Genomic DNA, 22,986 nt, shown 5'->3' with positions numbered 1-22,986 from the left:
AAAAGCTTTTCTTTTGCCAAAATTTTATTTTGAGTATAATGTCTATAAAAATCAAGTCAATTGAAATGCATTTTCTATGTCCATCTCTTTTGTCTAATTCTTTTTTTTTTTTAATTGGATGATCTCTTAGAAAAATAAATAAATTTTGTTACAAGTCCATTTAACTTACTTTCTTACCATGGTCAGTTGGCTTGAAAGCAATTTCCACACTTGCTGATACACACTTTTGTATATTTAGGAGCCGTTATTGAGGCATTTGTTCGACTTCATGAAAGAGGCTTGATCTATCAAGGTAGAATACTGATTTCTGAAGGGCCTCTTTGTACTATGTTTCATATAATGCAGAAGATGATGATTCATCCAGTCCCAAATTTGGTCTTTTTTAATGTATTAATTGTTCTTTGTGATATTGGGCTTTATTTTTGTCTTGGTCTTGAACTTTTGCTTGTTCTTCCATTTTGATTCCGAAGCTTTTGAAACCTTGATTTTGGTAGCTGAACTTTTATCTATATTCCATTTTGATCCCTGGGTTAAGTCATTAAATTTTCATTGAATTCCAATGCCATATATAAAATTTTACCATTATGGTAAAGCTTAGCTGTGGACCCTTACACCTGCCTCACTTTCTGTTAGATCAGACTGTTAAACTTGAGAGTCTGAGACAAGCTCTTCTAATTGTGTTATTAGGTAATTTAACCTATTCTTAGTACAATGGTTCCAGTATCTGTTAGCCATTACCTCAGTTTTAAGCTTAAAATTTACTCAGTGTTCCCTAGTTAACGCCACTTATTTCCATTGATTACAGCCTGTTTAATGGGCAGTGAATCATATCATAAAGGTTTTAGAATTGTTACTTTATAGAAGAATTTGGAATAATGAAGGGGGAACCTAAACCATATCTGAGATTTGATTGGTTGTGTTTTTATCTTCTTGGTATCTTAAATCTAAATTCTTTTTGTAATTTATCTGTCTACACTATCTCGAACAAGTGGATATCTTTATTTAATTGTTTGGCTGACTCTATTATGTGTTCCATATATAAAAAAAACAAAAAACAAAAATACCAAGAAGAAAAAAAAAAAACTGGAATAAAGAACTCGTGTGTTCTTCAATTTTTTGCCATTGTTGGAGGTGCCATTCTCAAACTATTATGCCATAAAACCAGTATGGGAGCAATTAAAGGATAAATTCATCTTCTGATAGAAATATTTCATTTACATGATATTTTAGTTTTTTGTAAAAGAGATATTCAGATTAATGAGTTCCTTTATTAAAATTGAAAATCATGTACGAATTTCTCTCAAGTTAAAGTCGTCTAAATAACTAGCTGATTACTGGATTTATTTATTTATTTCCTCAGGGTCTTACATGGTAAACTGGTCTCCGAATTTGCAAACTGCTGTTTCTGACCTGGTAGGTCTCTAGTTTATTGGCAGAATTAGTTCTTTTATTACTTTTTGTTCTCAATTTTTACTTTCTAACGTGAATGGTAACTTTGCCTAGGAAGTAGAGTACTCTGAAGAATCTGGTACTCTCTATCATATTAAGTATCGAGTGGCTGGAGGTTCAAGGTAGCTGTGAGAACACATTTCTTCAATGATTGCCTTAGAATGTCCAATCTCATCCGTATTATTAGAACTGATAACCTAAATCAGTATCAATAGTTCTTAACTGTGGTTTTATTGAGCAAGAAGTCCGTTCCTTTACTTTCAAATACATTGTAGGACTAATTTAATATGCACCAATGGATATTTCCTCATTTGTTCTCCTAAGATGAAATTGAACAACCTGAATAAAAATTTTAGATCGGTAACAGGTCTAAATCTAATTCGTACTCATCCAATTTACAATTTGCTTATAAGAAATTTGCAAATATATATATATATATATATATGGAATTAGGGCCTAGTGGAATGTTTATAGCACCAAGGGTATTTGTGTAATTTATTGTACCCTAGTTTTATTTTCTTTTTTGTTAGGGCTTATTATAGCTTTTATGTATTCTTACTCTTGTACTCTTTTAAGTTCATTAGAAAATAATAAGAGCAGCATTGTGGTTTTTTCTCCTTGTACTAGGGTTTTCCATGTATACCTTGTTTCTTCTTTTCAATATGGTATCAGAGTGTGATGACGAAACCCTAGCCGCTAATGGCGAAAACCAAAAGGTGCAAGACAACCTTAGTTTTGCACTAGCCTCGACTCAGCCGCCGCCACCACCACATGCGGTTACATAACTAACTCCTTCTTCTGTTTCTCTTTCCTATTCTTTCTCCTACTGTATTGATGTATGATGGGTGGTCTAACATTGCATTCCCGGTCCAGTTTCACCTTGTCCTCAAGGTGGAAATCGGGAAAGGACTGTTGAAAGTCATCATAGCTCTCCCATTTTGCTTCGTGATGCTATAGTCCCTTCCAACTCATTAAGACTTCCCATCCTCCTTTCTCGTTTTTCTGATAACCGAATACCTCCTGAGGCACAGCCTTCCACTCGTGATTTGCAGTCAAAAATGGCAAAAGCTCGTCGCTGTTCGCACTCTCCTCAAAGGCTCTTTTCAGCTGTGAAATATGGAACACAGGATGAATTGTTGCTGCCGCTGGTAACTCCAGCCGATATGCAACCGAACCAATCCTCTTCACTATTCGATATGGCCCGAAATACTTCGGTGATAGCTTCTCATTTCTCTTTTTCCGCAGTGATGCCCGCCTGTATGGTCTAATCTTTAGGAACACTTTATCTCCTTCTTCAAATTCGACATGTCTTCTCTTCATATTGGCATAACTTTTCATCTTGTCTTGGGCTATGCATAGATGTTCCTTCAAAGCACCCAAAGCTACATCTCTTTCCTTAAGTTGCTCATCTAGGGCCGAGTTGGAAGTTTCACGATCCCCATAATATATCAGGGCTAGTGGTGTTCTTCCATAAACAGCTTGGAACGGTGACACGCCCAATAATCTTTGGAATGTAGTATAATACCAGTATTCAGCCCAAGACAACCATTTCATCCAATCTTTCGGTTTTTCCCCACAAAAGCATCTTAGATAAATTTCTACCGATCTGTTGACAACCTCTGTCTGTCCATCTGTCTGGGGGTGGTATGCTGTGCTTCGGTTCAACTTCGTACCAGCTAAACGAAACAGTTCTTTCCAAAAATGACTCAGAAAGATTTTGTCTCGGTCAGATACAATTGACTGTGGAAAACCATGCAGTCTTACAATCTCCTTAACGAACAATTCAGCTACCATTTTCGCGTCAAAGGGATGTTTAAGGTTGAGGAAATGAGCATATTTACTGAAGCGATCCACCACTACGAATATTACTTCAAACCCCATTGATTTAGGCAGTCCTTCAATAAAATCCATGGATATATCCTCCCATACTCTATTTGGTACCTCCAGGGGTGTCAATAATCCTGTCGGAGACAATGCTAAGGTCTTATTCCGCTGGCACGTGATACATTCTTCGCAATATTTTTGTACTTCAGCCTTCATCCCCACCCAAAACAACTCTCCTGTCATCCTTTTATACGTTCTTAAGAACCCGGAGTGACCTCCTAGGACCGAGTCATGATACGTGTGCATAATGGCCGGTATCAATGAAGAATTCTTCGCAATCACCAATCTCCCTTTGTATCTCAGTATTCCTTGTTGCAGGGTGTAATTCTTTACCTCCTCCTCCCTCTGAATCCTGTTGATTATATCTTTCAAATAGTCATCCTTGTCAACCTCCTCTCTGATTACCTTTATGTCTACCAAGGTGGGAGCTGTTAGTTGGTTAAGATGGGCAGTTGGTGGTACTCGTGAAAGGGCATCTTCTGCCTTGTTTTCCAAACCTGGTTTATACACCACCTCAAATGAATAACCCAACAATTTTGCAATCCACTTCTGATATTGCGGTTGTATGACTCTCTGTTCCAGTAGGAACTTAAGTGATCGCCGATATGTTTTAACTATGAAAGTCCTTCCTAACAAATAGGGTCGCCAGCGTTGGACTGCCAGTACTACTGCCATTAACTCCCTCTCGTATACTGGTTTGGTTCGGTCCCTCAACGCTAGTGTATGGCTATAGAAAGCAATTGGTCTCTTGCTCTGCATTAGTACTGCCCCAACCCCATAGCCTGACGCATCTGTCTCTACTTCAAATGGTGCGTTAAAATCTGGAAGAGCTAATATAGGCAGGGTCATCATTGCTCGTTGAAGCTTCTCAAACGCTTCTTGTGCTTCCTCATTCCATTTAAATGATCCCAGCTTCAGTAGTTGAGTTAGAGGTGCCGCTATGGATCCATAGTGCTGTACAAAACGGCGGAAATAACCAGTCAACCCCAGAAACCCTCTAACTTCCCGAACATTTGTTGGAGTTGGCCACTGCTTGATTGCTCTAATTTTTTCAGGGTCGACCTCTACTCCTTTTCCTGACAATATATGTCCCAAATACTCCACCCTTGAGTACGCAAAGCTGCATTTCTTTCGATTAGCAAACAATTTATGCCTTCTCAATACTTCCAAAACTAGTTCCATATGCTGACAATGTTCATCTAAGTTCCTACTATAGACCAGTATGTCATCAAAGAAGACCAAGACGAACTTCCTCAAATACGATCTAAAAATCGAGTTCATTAGTGATTGAAAAGTTGCTGGTGCGTTTGTGAGTCCAAACAACATTACCAAAAACTCGTAATGTCCTTCGTGAGTCCTAAAGGCCGTTTTCTCTATGTCTTGACTACACATTCTAAGTTGATGATATCCCGATTTCAAGTCAATTTTAGAGAATAAATTTGCACCATTTAGCTCGTCAAACAGCTCTTCCACAACCGGTATAGGGAACTTATCTGGAATAGTTATGTTATTGAGTGCCCTGTAGTCCACGCAGAATCGCCAACTTCCGTCCTTCTTCTTGACCAATAGTACGGGGCTTGAGTAGGGGCTTGTGCTGGGACGGATGATTCCTGAAGTCAGCATTTCGTCCACCAGTTTTTCCAGTTCTTCCTTCTGCTGAAACGCATACCGATAGGGCCGGACATTCACCGGGTCTGCCCCTCCCTTTACATGTATATGATGTTCGATATCCCTTCTGGGAGGCAATTCCTTGGGCCAATCGAAAACATCATTATACTGTTTCAGGGTTGTCAATATACTCTCAGGTACGTTATTGCTCTCTTCTGTTTCTATCTCGGCCATGTAGGCTTCCAAGGTTCTGCACTCAATTAAGTATCCCATGTCTGTCTCCGTCCACGATTTAGTTAAATTCTTCAAGCTCACTTGAGTTTTGGTTAGACTTAGATCCCCTTTTATCACTATTTTTTTGTTGTCATGGAAAAATGACATGGTTAAGTTCTTCCAGTCCATCTCCGTCACTCCCAATGAGTGTAACCATTGCATCCCAAGTATCACGTCTACCCCTCCCAGTTCTAGTGGCAGGAAGTTCTCTAGGACTGTCCACCCATTGAGATCCAACTCTACTTTTTCACACACTCCCTTGCCTTTGATGGCTGTTCCTGATCCCAGTATTACTCCATAGTTAGAAGTATCCTTTGTGGGTAGTTTCAGCGTCATCACTAACCGGTCGGATATGAAATTGTGGGTGGCTCCGCAATCCACTAACACGACAACCTCCTTACTTTGAATTGTTCCTCTTATCTTCATGGTACCCGGATTCGTCAATCCCACTACCGAGTTAATACATAACTCCACTACTTCCCCAAGGTCATTCTGCAGCTCAATAGTTCTCAGTTCCTTCAAGTCATACTCGTCTTCCTCAATAATTTCTTCCTCCACGTCGTCCGCTCTTACCACGAACATACGTAACTCACGTATTTCCTTCGCCCTGCATTTGTGCCCGGAGTAGTACTTCTCATCGCATTTGAAACAGAGTCCTTTCTCCCTCTTGGCCTGGAATTCTGCGTCGGAGAGCCGTTTAGATGGTCCTTCTTTCTTAACCTCCTTTGCCGGCGATCCCCTCAGTGTGATTGTTCGTATCGGAAATACCGTGTTCTCCTTATTCCCTTGTTCTTTTATAACTGAGTTTGTTTTGGTCGTAGGATAGGTGCAGTTTGGAACCTTCGCTCCAGAATAACCGGGAAGATTTGCTTCTCTCCTCAGGATCTGCCGATGTTCCACCATTTGCGCGTATCTCATCATCTCGGCTAATCCCACGGGATTGCAGAATTCCATCTCCACCTTAATCCACGGTAACAGCCCTCCCATGAATGTCTCTTCCACAATCTTCTCCGGAATGTTCGATAACGGTGCCACCCACTTATCGAATAGATTCCTATATTCCTCTACACTTGATTCTTGCTGAATACGTAAGAACCGGCCATACAGAGAGCCTTCGCGAGATGATCGAAATCGGATCAGTAGTCATTCTTTTAAATTTAATCGACAGGTAAATTTGTCTCTCTCCTCCTGCGACCGATAGCAATTGAGTGCGGGGCCTTCAAAGCTGATTGTAGCGACCGTAAGTTTTTCAGAATCCGTCAGTTTGTGTATTTGGAAATACCTATCTGCACGGAATAGCCATGAATCTGGATCATCTCCATTGAATACCGACATTTCAACTTTTTTGAATTTGTTTCGATCGTTGTTATCCCCGTCGCCATCACCCTTCTTCTCCGTCGTCTCATTTTTAGTTTCTTTACTTGCCGAACTCTCTCCCTCCGCCGCTTTTCCCGTCCATGTTTCTTGTATCGACGAATCGATTCCTTTACCGCTCGCTAATGCTCGTTCCTTGGCCATCGTCTCCATGAATATCATCACCATCTGGTGTGTTTTCTCCACTTGGGCCTGAAGATTTTCCATGTTCTGTGACATCACCGTAACTTTCTTCTCCATCACCGAAATTTTGTTGAGTTCTTGTTCGTGCGTGTCCCTTCTCTCTTCACTTCTGGTTTGAACCATGTTTTCCCCACTTCTTTTCGGATCGACGTGCTCTGATACCAAGTTGATGGAACACCAGTTGTTCCCACTCGTAGGAGATGAAAATCAAAGGTTCTTGATATTACTAAGATGAAAATTACCGAAAGTAATACAGGACAATCTCACTGGATTGGTTTAAAGCCGATTCGATGAACACCCTTCCCTCTCCTGCTATCCTCTCTTACAAGAATCAACAGAAAGAAACTTTACCCAAAAAGAAAAGCTACCCGTTCTCTCTTTCTCTCCTTTATTTATATTCACTCTCCACCTACAGTGGTCCCCCCTGTTTCATGTGTCGTTCCACTCATTTGTGGTCCCCACATGCGGTTACATAACTAACTCCTTCTCCTGTTTCTCTTTCCTATTCTTTCTCCTACTGTATTGATGTATGATGGGTGGTCTAACATAAGCCTCAGCCAAACATTGGGAAAGGGAGGATAGTTCGGGCCACATCAACTTTCTTTCTCTGTAGCCACAAGGCCCATACACATTATTAACCCAAAATTTTATGCTTGCATAACGAAAGACATTTTATTAATAGAGAGAAACGACCTTTAATTACCTTTAGAACCGTGATCGAGCTGCTATCCCACATAGACAGAATTCCCTCTTAAGAACCCACTGATTCCACAAATTCCCACCCAACATCTTTGGAACTCCATAAAGATTTTATAAATACAACACTGATAGCCTTCATTTTTGACTCTTGGATTAAAACTATGTCTGGATTACAGTTTTTTATGAACTTTTTGAGAGCTGCATTTTTAGAAGTATCTTTTAGCCTCCTTGTATTCCAGGAAATAATCTTCATAGGGCTGAGTGAGAAAACAAAACATTGAGCTGACCCCTTAGACCAGAACTATATCACAATCATTAACTAAAGATAGCAGATCTTTAGGTAATTCCAAAAGAGCTTGAGAAGGGGGATGACAGATTCCTCAAATAAAGCAGTAAGATCAATCCCTTTTGATCAGAATCTCTTAGAAAACCCACTGATTCTTCACTACTGACACTAAATAGAGTCAATGGCCACTGCACAAGTCTTTTCTAGTGAGATGGCAATATGGCAGGGGATCCTCGTAATAAAGTTACATTAGTTTTGGGGATGGGGATTTTTGAGTAAAGAAAAGAAGTGGAAGGAAAGCCTGCTGAAATTGATCTTATGAATCAATCAGAAGACTGTATTTTGGTGCTGCACACCTCCATAAGATCAGGATTTTCTTCTGAGATGGAAGACCCTGTATGGGGGATCTGTGGAGGAGTTGAGGTTGAAGCTTTAAGTGATCAGAATCCGTTCAGTTCTGATTTTAGTAAGGTCTAGATATTATTAAAAGAAGTATGCTTTTTGATGTAACGCTTTACTAATTTTGGAGCTTTAGAATATTTACCACCTTTGGAAGAATTAAAAATATTGGAGCTGCAAGGTTCTTGGAGAATATCAGGACAAAAAGGATATTCTTGGTGGGGCTCGGGACAGAATGAAGATGGAGTTGCAGTTGCAGTGGGCAGTTCAAAAGTTGGTTGCTGAATTCGGTTGGCCAAGGGCTTAACTAATGAGGGAGGATCATAATTACTCGAGGAAGTAATTAGGGAGGCTTTTGTATTTTTTCTCTCTTCTGTTGGGTATTAGCAGCTGTAATAATAGGGTTTAATTTAATTTCAGTGGGTCTCATAGCTTTCTGGATACAAACAGTGCTTAAGGGGATTGGTGATTGGCAGAAACTATTCATATGCCCGCCCATTTGAAATTGAAGCCAGCTGTGCATCGGTTTCTTTCATCTTCTCCGACACCGGTGAGCTGGCTGGATAAGTCTTCTGAAGGTTGAACAGATTCCTAGCCCTGGGAAGAACAGCAAAAACTGACTTTGGAACGTTTATGACTGGGGGAAAGAAGATAAGTCAAAACCTTCATCATTCAAGACTTCCCTTATACGCATCCAGTCAATTGAATCTCTGAAATTCCCTTGCAAATGGGGGGCTATACTTGAATTAGGTGGACTTAAAAACTCAATATCACCATAGTCCAAAAGATGCTACCCCTCTTATGATCAGAGATTTCAATTGTTGAAGGAACAAAGCCACAAATGTTCAAAGCCACAAATGTTCTTTTTAACCAGTATTAAAGCTTCACTGCAGTTTGTGAGATTTAAGGTTTCTGTGGCAATTCCAATTAAGCCTCCAAAGTCGTCTCCTATAGCTTCAAAGGTGCTTCTTTGCCAGAAACCTAAAGGAAAATTCTTTATTTTAATCCAACCCCCAAAAACTTTGATCACGAGTGGCCTACTATGTCGAACTGAATCCCATTTTTCAAATTTAATGTGGAAAGTGCTCCAAGCCTGCCATTTCTTTTCCTCTCCAATGAAGTCCATGGATGGAGTTTTGTCAAAATTGATGAGGGCATTAACATCATAGAGGGGTTTATTACAATTTTTGTTTGGGAAAGCAATTCCAACTGCTTGCGAATCATCCTCCAATCATTTGAAGCAAATAGTTTTGTAGTAATCCGAAGGTCATCAAAGTCAACCTTGACCACTTCGTGATTCTTTATTAGCCACTGCTTGTGTTTAGGGGGAGAAAGACGGACAGGAGCTTGATGAGTTCTAATGAGATTTGTACGAAGACTGGGGTCTTTATTTCTGGATTTTTCTACTGGAATGGTAGAGCTAGTAGACTTGACCATCTCTACATAGGTTGGTCTGTTCGCCGAAAACTGTGGGAAGGACTTTGGGACATTACCTGAAAACCAACTGGTGTAATTAACCTTTTCTACAAATTTAATCAACATATTATGCAAGGACCACCATCCTTTAATATTTTCACCAGCACGAACTATAATGTTGGAGTGTCCTTCTGAATACGACCAGAAGTCACAACTGAGAGTTCGTCTGAAGTTTGCTTGGAACTTAGAGACTTTTAGCCGGCCACTGTCAATGTTTGCATGTTTTTTTAAAGTAACAGTCAGCTAGAAAGTTGAGGAGTTCGACAATGGCTTCCTGGAGCCATTGAATTTGGTCATCGGGAAGGGATGGGGTCTTGTGGGTTTGCACGTCTTCAATGATGCAGCAGTCGTTTTCCTTCCAAATGTAGTAACGAGAATGGTTGATCTTGCAGCTAAAAACCTCCATTCTTAGAGAGTTGGTGGTGGCCCGAGGGGAGAGGGGAGAGGGGAGAGGGGAGAGGGGAGAGAGAACCTTTGTATTTTTTCTAGGACTATCTTATTGAATTTTTAGTCAGGTTGTCTTGGCATAGACACTGACACGTGACGTGAATATGACATGACACGATGGTATGCCAATTTCTAAAAAAGTAGGACACGACATGTTATTTGTTTTTCAAAATAAATATATGCTGTGCACATATTGTGAAATATTACCTTTAAAATCATCAAACTAACAACCATACAGTACAAATAAAGGAAAAAAGAATATATGAATTAAAAACAAAAGGAAAAAAAAAAGAAATGGGAGAGAAAGGAATTAAGGTTCCCAGCATGAGGTCTGTGTTTAAGGAAGAGGAAAAATCTTGAATTTTTTATAAATAAAAATATTACAAAAAGTTTTGAATAGTTTATATAAAATTGAACAAATTTTTAAGATATGTTGGAAATAGCAGCCTGCCAGATTTGATGGCATGCAGTCTGAAAATACTCTTGTTTTTTCTTTTTTTTTGAAACGGAGACCAGCTTTTTTATTAATGTAAAACTCAAAGTACAAGAGAATTATACCTTGAGTTAAAAATAGTCTTGTGTTTTCATACATCATTTTCTTCTTTTGAGGTTCTTTTTATGTCTTCTTCTTTTTATACTTCCTATCTTCTTCAATTTTTTCTTTACGCTTCTCATTTTTCTTCTCCTCCCAATTCATCTTCTTTTTCATGTTCTTCTCTTTTCCCAACTTATTTCTATTTTCTTCTCTAATCTCTCTTCTCAAACAAGACATCTAAGAAGTTGAAGAAGCTATAGAAGAAAAAAAGGATAGATGCTTCAGGTAGGCACCTGGGTTGTCTTGTTAACACTGCAGATCAAATGATCTGTTTTAATAGTTTTTTCTTCAAACATTTGCAGGTTTCCATGTTCTTCATGTGTCTTGCCGTGTCGGGTTGTTTTGGAATTAAAATATTTAGTAATAAAATAATGGAAATGCCAGCTGGTGTGTCGGACACGTGTCAGAGGTGTCGGGGGTGTCAGTGTTGGACACGCTTGGCCATTTTAGGAGTGTTTGTGCTTCTTAGGTCTTAGTCACATTATTTAGGTTCTAGCTAAAGAGCTCTGTTATTGTTATCTTGTTTTTCCTTTCTCTAAGCCTGTAGAAGGGATTATGCATTGGGGCTAACATTTCAATTATGTTTTATCAGTAGTGATTACTTGACAGTAGCAACAACTCGTCCTGAAACCTTATTTGGTGATGTAGCTATAGCAGTGCATCCTCAGGTAAGCTGGCATTCAACTATTTACAGTTTAACTTGGGTTGGTGATGGTGGATGGATACTTATAACTAGTTCCATCTCTCTGGGTTTTTAAGGACACTATGGATGATGAAATTGATAGTCAAGGTGCACACAAGATGACTTATACTTAAAACAATGAAAAGAAAAAGGTCTTAGAGAGATATAACTAGTTCTAGCTCTTTAAGTATGCAATGAAAATGATCTAAAGGTCTGAATATTTTTTGTTTGGTGAGTCAATATCCTGATAGGAAACATGGACATATTTGAAGCTTAGCATAGGACTTAAAAAGAATAGTAGTGTCTTGCTTAAATATCATGGATATGTCCACCCTCACTGATGTTTCTTGCTAATTAATAGGAAACTGATTCTTGATCCTTATAGTGGGATGACTTTATTTGCAGGATGATCGTTATTCTAAATATGTTGGCATGATGGCAATTGTTCCAATGACGTATGGTCGTCATGTCCCTATCATCTCTGATAAGGTAACCATATTCTCAATTACCTTATCTATTTGAGGTAATTATCATGATTCAACTTGGTAGAGATGAATATCCCTTCTGTTGCTGCTCCTTGCTGTTGTAAAAGAACCGTCTTTAGAGCTAAGAAATTTAATTGTGCCAATGACATATGATGTGAAATATGATTGTCACGTCACATCCCTATCAGCTCTGACAGGAATATGAATAACTACACTCAATTCCTTTTTTCTATTTAGGATGACTGTCTTATTCAAATTGCAAAAATAAGTTTAATAAAAAATGAGGAATGTCCACATCTGAAATTCTTATGAAGACGACGGGCCATATGGTTGGCAATAAACAATTGAGAGAAATATAGCTAGAGAGCATTAAGTAGAGACAACATAAGAGTTAATGTCCCAGAACTTTCAGACATTTTTCTCAATCCCTTAGGGTCTTCTTTTCCTTTTAGTCAAAATTTTCAGCATAGGGGATTATTAGCATTTAACCGTAAATTTGTTGTGTCAACAAGATAAGCAAGCCCACACAATAGTTGATGTAGTAAGTCTTAGTTTTTTTTTTGGAAAAGGATACGAGTCTCACTATTATTAATATTAAAAATAGAGAGACAAAGCTCAATGTACATGAGGGTTATACAAGAGCAATAGGAGGGAAGGATCAGCAGGCGCACCCAGACATCTCAACTATGTTGACACCCCCATAGCGCCCTCATCACATTCAAAAAGCGGGAAAGAAAAACAAAACCTAAATACCATGTTTCTAAAAGCAATACAAGAGCCAAACAAAGGCCATTAAACAAGGCCAAACAAGAGTTTAAAAGGCCACAATACAAGGCCAAACAAAATATCCAAAACAGAAACATAAGCAAGGCAGCAAGCCGAATACAAAAGTTTTATAAGCATTTTATTAGCATAATATCCTCCTGGATGCACAAGGTTATTTTATAAGCATTTTGGGAAGGAGTTAACTGCTAAGGAACTTCAAGTTGAAGAACACCCAGATGTGCCCTGGCTATTTTTTGGCTGTGTACAAAAGTTTTATGGAGGCAGTTGGTGTTATAGATTACAGCATCAATCTAATATAGACCAGCCAAAAACAGGGGTTATGAAATCCCAAAGTGCAGAAAGCATTTCTTCCCTTAGAAAATATGGACCAACCATCAAAATATGTGCACCAGACCCCCATCTTCAAGGGTGGGGATAAATCTGGACTGAATCGATCCCAATCAATCAACCAAGGAGTATAATGCCTTTGAAAAAGCAATGGGCCCGCAGCGAGTTCTAGACAGTGTTTGGTTTCGTGCAAGGAGTCATGATTACCAGCATTGAACTGAAAAGTTCGATTATGAAAAACTCGTTGATTATGTTCAAGCCAGATCTCAAACAAGAGCTTAAACTGCATTGCACCATAAAATCTGAGAACCATCAACCAAAAGAAGACCAACCAAAATTTGAGTGATATTATCCTGGAAAGAGTTGTTGAAAACCCACTGGATCTAGAAATAGGAGAATGAACTCTGCCATCATGATTGAGAGTTAAAAAAATCAATGTTGATTGAACAAATTATCAAAATTTTCTCAAACATAAGTCCCATTAGTATTTTTTTTGAAACGGAGACAAAAACTTCTTTATTAATAAGAACTCTAAGTACAAGAGATTTATACGAAGAGAGCAATAAAGAAGAAAAAGAAAGGGAGAAAGGGGAAACTATAGGATCAGGAGGCGCACCCGGACATCTCAACTAGGTTGACACCTCCATAGCATCAATCATCATATTCCGAGAAAGAAAACATCAAAGCAACACAAAAACCAACAGAACAGCAACCTAATAACAATCAGCCTATTACAAGGGACCAGAAAAAAGAGTAAAACAAAGAGCATAAAATTCAGAAACAATCCCAAAAAACAATATAATACATCTCAAAGTAAAAATAAACAAGATCAAGCCTTCAAATCTTCAAAACTTCGGTCAGAAAAAACTGCAACGGAGAAAATGAACCAGCAACGGTTAGGCTTGATTAAGAAAAACATTCCAGTTGAGGTAAATATCTTGAATAGAATAATTAGCGAACTCCTTTTTTAATGAACACCAAGCTGCAGCATTAAGATCTACTGCACGCATAATTTCTGCCCTTTGCCTTGCTTTATCATGGAAGATACGTTGATTTCACTCGAACCATAACTCTGATAGTAAAGCTTTTAACAAATTTACCCAAATGATGTGAGATTTTTTGGGTAAAATCAGACCCGACAGCAGATGAACCACATTTGCGCTTAGAGAGAGATCAAAAGTCCAAACTAAAAGAAGAGATGGGATAGATCAAGAAAATGTGACGAAGGGTCTCACTAGCCTTCAAGCAAAGAGGACAGATCGAAGGAGAAAGATATTTATTCGGGGATTTCTTTTGCAAAATTTCTGAACTATTAAGGGACTCGAAGATCATTATCCAGATCAATATGTTAGTTCTCCTAGGGCTGCCTGATTTCCAGATTGCTGAAAAAAGCCGTTTGTTCATCGGATAGGCTGTTTTTAGGTGAGATGAAAGAGACTTAACGGAAAACCGTCCATGGAATCAATGGACCATGATCGAAAGTCGTCAGAAGTAACCACTTTTTCTGTTGAAAGGAGGGACAGAAGTGATTGAAATTCTACAATTTCTTCATCTTTCAAGCTTCTTCTAAAGGCCAAAGATCAAGATGAAATATCATGGTCCCAATGTGGTATTACTGAACCGGAGGGCAAAAGAGCAATTCTAAAGAGACTAGAGAACTGCTCCTTGTTACCAACTCAAGGGTCTGTCCAAAACCCAATTCTAATACTGTTACCAAGGTTAAAGGAGGCAAGGCAGTCAACCAACCTCCAAACTCTAGCAATGCTGACCCAAGGGCTTCTTAGGCTGTTACCGGACTTCTCTTTGGTGAACCAATCAAAAACCTCCTTACCTGGATGCTTCTAACTATTTTCCTCCAAAGAGCTAACTCTTCTTTCGAGTATCTCCAACCCCATTTAGCAAGCAAAGCAGAGTTATGGATTTTAATTCCTCCTAGGCTGAGACCTCCATCTTTTAAAGGAGATGAAACCTTGTTCCACTTAACTAGGTGGTTGATTTTGCTGCCAGCATGACCTTCCCAAAAAAATTTCTGCATGATTCTCTCTAATGAGGCAGCCACATTTTCAGGAATTGAAAATAAAGACAGGTAGTATGTGGGAAGACTAACCAAAACTGAGTTGTACAAGGTATGTCTTCCACCTCTAGAGACGTATCTTTTCCACCTATCTTCTTTTGAATTCGATCAATGACAGGTTGCTAGAACATCTTTTGTCGAGGGTAGCCTCCCAAAGGGAGACCTAAATATAAGATCGGAAACATTTCTGCCTTTCACCCTAGTAGATTTGTTGTTTGAGTCAATTCGTCTGCCCCCACATTAACACCACTGAGGGCAGATTTCTCCCAGTTTACTTTCTGCCCCGAACGCCATTTGAATAAGATTATGGCTTCCTTAAGCTTAAAAAGCACATTCACATCATACTTACAAAATAGAAGAGTGTCATCGGCAAATTGCAGCAAAGAGAGGTGGATCGAATCTTTACCAACTAGAAAACCTTCAAATTGTCTGCTGCTATGAAGCTTGCTTATGATTTCTCCTAAAACCTCACTTACTAAGAGAAATAGGAAGGGAGAGAGGGGATCCCCTTGGCGGATGCCTCGGGATGCTGTGATACGGCCTCTTGGCTTACCATTAATGAATAATGAGAATTTTGGACTTTTTATGCAACCCATTATCCATGAGACCCACTTGGGGCTGAATATTTTAAAAGATAATATCTTTTCTAGAAAATTCCAATCCACCCTATGAAAGGCTTTTTCTAGATCAAGTTTTAAGATCCATCCCTTTTTTCGTTTTGCCCTATAGTCTTCCACTGCCTCATTAGCAATTAATATAGGGTCAAGAATATGCCTACCTTCAATAAAAGCACTTTGTGAAGGATTTATAATTGCATTGATAACTTGTTTCAAGCATTCCGAAAGAACCTTTGCAACTACCTTGTATGTTAAGGTAGTAGGGCTGATTGGACGGAAATCCTTGACTAGAGTTGCGTTCTCCTTTTTCTGCACTAAACAAATGAAATTTTCTTGAATGCAAGCGTTTAATTTTCCGTTTATGTGGAAATCATCCATTAAGGATTCAAACATATCCTTGAAAATAGACCAGTGTTTGAGGAGGAACTCCACTGTAAAACCATCTGGGCCCGAAGCTTTATTGCTGCCAAGTGCCTTCAGAGCCTTAAATATTTCCTCTACGGTAAATTGAGCAACAAGAGTTACATTCTGAATTGAGGCCAATCACTGTTAATAGGAATAAATCTGTCCCTCGGCATTCTTTTATAAAGTGTCTCGAAGAAATCTAACACAAGCCTTTCAATATCGCGGAATGAAAATGGCACAGCTCCTTTATCATCTTTTAGTTCTGTTATGAGATTCCTTCTTTTCTTTGCATTTAAAATATGTGGAAGAAGCCCGTGTTCTCATCACCGAAAGACAACTAAATAAGTTTGCTTTTCTGAATGTCGTTGCGTTCTTCACTTTGGTAAATACTAAAGCAATTCAGCTTGCAGAGCTGTTCTAGACCCCAACTCTTCTTCATTTAGCTCAACCGATTCAGCCACTGAGTCATACTTTTCTAATCTTGGCTTGTGCTTCAATTTTCCAAGCTTTAACTGCCAATTTAACTGATCTCAACTGTTCTTGTAAAATAAATCCAGCCCAACCGTAGAAGTTAGAATTATTGACTGTTTCAACTATAATCTGATTACATTCATTGGACAACAACCAACTGTTACAAAATCGAAAAGGAGAGGGTCCCCAAAGAAAAGCTCCAGCCTCCAACATTAGAGGAAAGTGATCCGAGAAAATACGTGCTTTGTGTGACACCCGAGAGTTTTCGAAAAGATCGTCCCACTGCTGATTTATTAAGAATCTGTCCAATAGTGATCTAGAAGGAGAAAACCCTTCTCTAGACCAAGTGAACCTGCCATTTTGCAAAGGAATTTCCATGAGATTACCCAACTCAATGAACTTATTGAACAAAGACATACCTCTAGTGCTCCTGCCAAAGGGAAATCTTTCATGTGCCCATCGAGTTATATTAAAATCCCCACCAACACACCTAGCTGCTGCCGCACAAACATCTAAGGAAGACAATTCTGGCCAAACCAATTTTCTTTTTCTGTATCCACAAGGGGCATAGACATTTGTAATCCAACATACCTTTTTACACAAGGAGAGGCATTTGATAGATAGAGAGAACCTTCTTTCAATAACTTCAGTAACCTAGATCTTGCTACAATCCCACATTGTAAGGATTCCCCCGGATGACTTAACAGATGCCACAAATTCCCAGCCAATATCCTTGGAGCTCCACAGTGATTTAATGAAAACTGAATTCAAACTTTCTTTCTTAGATTCTTGAATCATGACCACATCTGGATTACAGTTTATGATGAACTTTTTGAGTGCTGCACGTTTAGAGAAATCACTTAAGCCCCTAGTGTTCCATGAGACAATCTTCATCATGGCTAGGAGAAGGATCGGGATGGCTGCACTTTTAAATTAGGCCAGAATAATTCCACATTCACTGACTATTGACATCAACTCTTTAGGCAAATCTGGTGGAAAATTATTTGGGAGAAAACCCTCCTCATTAAACAAAACATTTAAGCCCCTCCCTTCAATTTCTGAATCCAATTTAGGGTCAACTTCACTAAGATCATCTGATTCTTCACTACTAACACTGATAGGAGATAAAGTTTTGGGCTGGTCTTTAGGACTAAAGTCAGCTTTGCATGAAGAGCCTTGCTGACAAGATGTCTTTGCAATGGAAGTGGAAGATTTTGAAGTGTTGAGACACTTTGAAGGAGAAGCGCTAATTACTGACTTGGAAAAACACTCAGGGACTTGGATTTAGAGCTGTAAACTTCCAGAAGTTTTGGGTTATTGACAGAAACTGAATGCTTGATGGTGTTATTCTGAAAAGAGTCCAAAGGGGGAATTTTAAGGTCACAAATCCCATTTAATTCAGATTTAGCAGGGCTGTCCACACGTTGTTGAAGGAGGTTTGCTTGCGGATATAGTGTTTAAGAATTTTTGGAGTAAGAGAGGACTTACTGCCTTTGGCACACTTGGAATGGTTGAAAAAACTCACTTCTGATGAAAGATGGCCCCCGTTCTAACATAAAGAAAAGAATCAGAAACTGAAACATTTTGCAATGGTTTTGGCAATAAATCCGCTGAGCTGTCCTCCAAAATGCTTCGGCAAAAATCGTTATAACTCAAAGATTTAATTAAGTGGGCCCCTTTTCCTTTATTCCGTTCATTTAAGGATTCAAGAGGACTTTTTGGCTACTGGATTATTAAAACCAGAAACGATTTGTAACCTTTTCTGCAATAAATTTGTTGAGTTGTCTTCTGAAAAACTTGGGCAAAAATGGTTATAACTCAAAGATTTATTGAAGTGGACTCCTTTTCCTTTATTCCTTTCATTTAAAGATTCAAAGGAGGACTCTTCGGCTACTGGAATATTAAAAACAGGATCATTAGGAGTGGACCCCACTGCCTTTTTGCAACAGCTGTTTGACTTGGGTTTAGTAAAATTCAAAAGAGGGGCCTGTTCAGTTGCCCGATCATTCAATGCTTCTTCAACCTGATTGCCGGCCACTGTTTTCATCTTTGACGTCGGTGAAGGGTCGGAAAAATCTTCAGAATTTCAAATGGATTTCTGCTTCTAGGGAGAGATGTAAACACTGATTTCGGGATTTTCTGGACTAGAGGAAAGGAGGGATCAAGATCTTCATCAATCATAACTTCTCTAATCCTGAAACAATCAAGAGAGTTATTAAAATTGTCTCGTAAGTTAGGGGCTTTGAGGGGATTATGAGGGTTTAAGAATTCAAAATCTCCAAAATGAAGATGTATATTTCCCCTCTTTAGGTCAGTGATTTCAATCGTGGACGGCACAAAACCACAAAGATTTTTCTTAACTTGAATCTGGGCTTCACTAACATTAATTAAATTCAGAGTTTCAGAGGCTATATCTAAGAGACCTCCAAAATGATCTCCAATGACCTCAAAGGTACTTCACCAATAATCCAAGGGAAGTTTTTTAATTTTGAGCCAACCGCCATAGCCTTTTTGAACAAGAGGCCGACTGTGATTAAAGTTATTCCATCTTTCGAATTTGAGATGAAAATTCCCCAGGCTTGCCATTTTCCTTCCTCATGTATGAGATCTAAAATCGATCCTTCGTCAATGCTCTAATGAGGGCATTCTCATCATGTAAAGGATTTATAACAATTTTTTATTGGAAAAGATCTTCCAACCTTTTATGAATCAGTTTCCAGTCATATGAGGCAAATAACTTTGATATAATTCATAAATTTTCGAAATTGACTTTCACAACTTCATGATTCTTAATCAGCCAATGCTTTTGTTTGGGGAAGATGGATTGACTTTTGAACCTTCCTTTTTTGACTAGGAGGCTGGTTAGTAACCTTAAAATTAGGTTTTGGAACAGGGGAATTGGAAAGAACTGATTTTGCCATTTCACCATAACTTAGTTTCCTATTCAAAATCGGAGGAGGAATATTGAGGGAATTTTCAGCAAACCATCTAGCATAATCCAGTTTTTCAACAAATTTATCTAGCATCGAGCAAAACAATTTCCAACCTTGCTTCTTGCTACCTAAGCACACTCTGATATTAAAGAGACCCCCTGAATATGGCCAGTGATCACAACTCAGTATCCAACCCAACGAAGCTTGAAACTTTGAAATACTCAATCTGCCTCTGTCAATATCTCTATGTTTCCTAACATGTCTCTCTACCGAAAAACTGATAGATTAGTTAACACTGACCTAATCCATCTAAGTTGGCCAACGGATAGAGAGATAGTTCTGTCGGCTTCTACATCTTCAATAAAGCGACGATCTCCTTCTTGTCAAATGCAATAGTGTGACTGGTCAATTTTACAACTAACCACCTCCATGGTGAACTAAATGGAGAGGGCTGCTGAAAAACCTGGCTGCCGGAAAGGGGAGGTCGGAGGGAGTGGGGTGGAGAGAGGAGAGGGGAGAGGGGAGAGGGGAGAGGGGAGGTTGGAGGGAGTAGGGTGGAGAGGGGAGAGGGGAGAGGGGAGGTTGGAGGGAGTAGGGTGGAGAGGGGAGAGGGGAGAGGGGAGAGAGGGGAGAGGGAGAGGGGAGAGCTAACAGATTTATGAGAATTTCTCATCCCCTTCCATACCACAGTCATATTAATAGTCTTTGTTTTTTCCTGGTTGAATATGAGAATTGTGAATAATTCTTAGTAATAAAATATGTTTCAGCACTTTCAAGTGGTTAGATTTTGAGGTTCTAACTTTCCCTTTTCTGTTTAATCTATGAATTCATAATCTTTGATTTACCCTACTTTTTTTTGAAAAGGAGACGAGCTTCTTTATTATTAATAAACTCAATGTGCAAGAGATCTATACAATGAGAATAATAGGGAAGTCAAGAAAAGAGGGAGAGAGAGAGAAAGGATTAGTAGGTGCACCCGGACATCTCAATTAGGTTGACACCCCATAGCACCCTCGTCATATCCAAAATACAAAGAAAAGACCAAAATACAAGAACAATACTAAGGTCATGAAAAGACCAAAATACAAGAATAGTACTAAGGTCATGAAAATACCAAAGTAACCAACAAAATAACTATGAAAGCTACCTACGGTAGACTAAAGCAAGGCTGAAAGGAAAAACAAAATGGCAGAAATACAAATAAAACCCGTCCAAACTACAAAAGCACTATTTCTGAACTGGCAATCGAGGGAAACTACTTTGTAACTCATCCGATGAAAGCGGTCCAAGTGAGGCAGATGTCTTGAATGGAGTAATCTTTGATTTCTGCATTTGAAGAACACCAAGTTGCTGCATTTCTTTTAGAAATTTCTATGTTTCAGTCTAGGCTTCCTCGAAAGGTCTTCTTTTATGTCTTTATTGTTCCATTATTTCATGTGTAATTGTGTCAGACCTAACATCTAGCTTTCTAATTTTTTGCCATTATTCCAGAATGTTGATAAGGACTTTGGAACTGGTGTGCTAAAGATAAGCCCTGGTCATGATCATAATGACTACTTGCTTGCTCGAAAACTTGGTCTCCCTATACTTAATGTGATGAACAAGGATGGAACCCTTAATAAGGTTGCTGGACTTTACTGGTAATTTTTTGGGATGTGTTTAGTAGGATACTTGTAATTTGTTCATAATATAGTGTCTGATATAGCCTACTGTACCAGTGGTTTAGATCGGTTTGAAGCACGAAAGAAACTATGGGCAGATTTGGAGGAGACTGGCTTAGCTGTAAAAAAGGAAGCCCACACCTTACGGGTTCCAAGATCCCAACGTGGAGGAGAAGTGAGTTGTTATTATTTTTTTCTTTAATTACAAAGTTTACCATCTATGACGTTCTTTTTCGTCGTTGTAGTTTGTTGGTTTTTAACTTGCCCCCTTTTCCTGTCAGATAATTGAACCTCTAGTTAGTAAGCAGTGGTTTGTGACCATGGAGCCATTGGCTGAAAAAGCCCTCCGTGCTGTTGAAAAAGGAGAATTGACCATTATCCCTGAGAGATTTGAGAAGGTACTGATAAAAATGGATGGCTGGTTGAATATATAGTTTTTATTCTCATTTATCAGTTAGAATCTCTTATGACTGTATGCATGCTATGTTGCTCGATATTGCTGGTACACTGGGAGATGTGCATCATCTGTGAAATGTGTCCTAAAAAATACTAAGGAATTTGATTGTCAGTGAATACATTGCTACAACAATTTCATATGTTATAGGAGCAGTATATGGCCTTAATTCCACAACAAAGGTAGAGCGAAAGGCCTAATAAAGTAATGGGCTAGAATATAAGTGAGCATTTGCTTAGGCTGGGTGGAACAGACATATTTCAACACTGTCCACTTTATCCACGCTCTTATTGTTGATTGCAGATATACAATCACTGGCTGTCAAATATTAAGGACTGGTGTATAAGCAGGCAACTTTGGTGGGGACATCGCATACCAGTTTGGTACATTGTTGGAAGAAATCCAGAAGAAGACTACATAGTTGCTAGGAATGCTGATGAGGCGCTTGAGCAAGCCCAGAAAAAATATGGGAAGGGTGTAGAAATATACCAAGATCCAGACGTGCTTGACACCTGGTTCTCAAGGTCAGCTTAGCTATTAATATCATTAATTCGAACTGAATGACAAAAAATGGTGGCCAATTTATATGGTATTCGTCTCTTAGAATGCATTCATGCATTTTTTTCCCATTTATTTGTAACCACCGACGGATTTAATGATAGGCCTAGGGGCTCAAGCCCCCCTCAACTTTGCTCACTATATAGTATCTATATATACAAAAAACTGAAAGTGTATCAAAATTAGTAGTTGGTCCAGTCGTAAATTAGTTTCCCATCCCCCTCTAGACCCAATTCCAAGTCTCATTCTTTACATTTTTTTCTGAACTATTTTACTGAATTATAAAGTCCATCATCACCAAAATTTCTGGATCCATCATTGTTTGTAACCTCAATAATCTGTCAGGTTCTAAAATTATATACAGCCTGAGTTTCTCTAAACATGTACATGTTTGGCGGTCTCAATAAATTGTTGAAAGGATCCCAGACATGTATAGATGTATAGGTCTGCTTCTTTTTCTTTAATGTAATTTAGTAGATAATTTTTCATTAAGAAACCTGTACCTCAAAAACTATACTTTTTCTTGAACTGGGTTTTACCCCTTTTGTTTTCAGTGCATTATGGCCTTTTAGTACACTTGGCTGGCCAGATGAGACAGCAGAGGATTTTAAGCGGTTCTATCCAACAACAATGCTTGAAACTGGGTATCTCTATCTCAAAACTATGTATCGTTTTGATTTGGTGCATCTAGTTGTTTATTTATTTTACATGTGTCCTTTTAATTTTTCGTGTTCCATAGGTTTTTCAAGTAGTTAGAACAACGTCTGTTATGTATATGAGAATCTTCAGGATGCAGAAAGCTCTTGTTGATATAGAAAGCACCTAACTTATAATGACTCAACTCAACTTTTCTAACCTTT

General features: G+C 38.8%; 1 protein-coding gene across 2 annotated transcripts in view; it reads left to right on the top strand.

Annotated features, from left to right (window-relative positions):
• Positions 1 to 22,986, top strand: part of LOC101207263 (valine--tRNA ligase, chloroplastic/mitochondrial 2) — a 53,179-nt gene that overhangs the window by 5,093 nt on the left and 25,100 nt on the right. For both annotated transcript variants that reach the window (XM_011653085.2, XM_011653088.2), the window contains 10 exons: positions 239 to 292; positions 1,361 to 1,413; positions 1,504 to 1,571; positions 11,266 to 11,341; positions 11,761 to 11,844; positions 20,945 to 21,093; positions 21,172 to 21,289; positions 21,396 to 21,512; positions 21,872 to 22,092; positions 22,681 to 22,770. In XM_011653085.2, coding sequence (XP_011651387.1) covers positions 239 to 292; positions 1,361 to 1,413; positions 1,504 to 1,571; positions 11,266 to 11,341; positions 11,761 to 11,844; positions 20,945 to 21,093; positions 21,172 to 21,289; positions 21,396 to 21,512; positions 21,872 to 22,092; positions 22,681 to 22,770 — 1,030 coding nt within the window. The remainder of the gene's footprint in view (positions 1 to 238; positions 293 to 1,360; positions 1,414 to 1,503; positions 1,572 to 11,265; positions 11,342 to 11,760; positions 11,845 to 20,944; positions 21,094 to 21,171; positions 21,290 to 21,395; positions 21,513 to 21,871; positions 22,093 to 22,680; positions 22,771 to 22,986) is intronic.

The sequence above is a fragment of the Cucumis sativus genome, chromosome 3, assembly GCF_000004075.3.
Source record: "Cucumis sativus cultivar 9930 chromosome 3, Cucumber_9930_V3, whole genome shotgun sequence".
Classification (NCBI taxonomy): domain Eukaryota; kingdom Viridiplantae; phylum Streptophyta; class Magnoliopsida; order Cucurbitales; family Cucurbitaceae; genus Cucumis; species Cucumis sativus.
The sequence above is the reverse complement of the archived record's forward strand: the minus strand, read 5'-3'. Positions and strand labels throughout refer to the sequence as shown.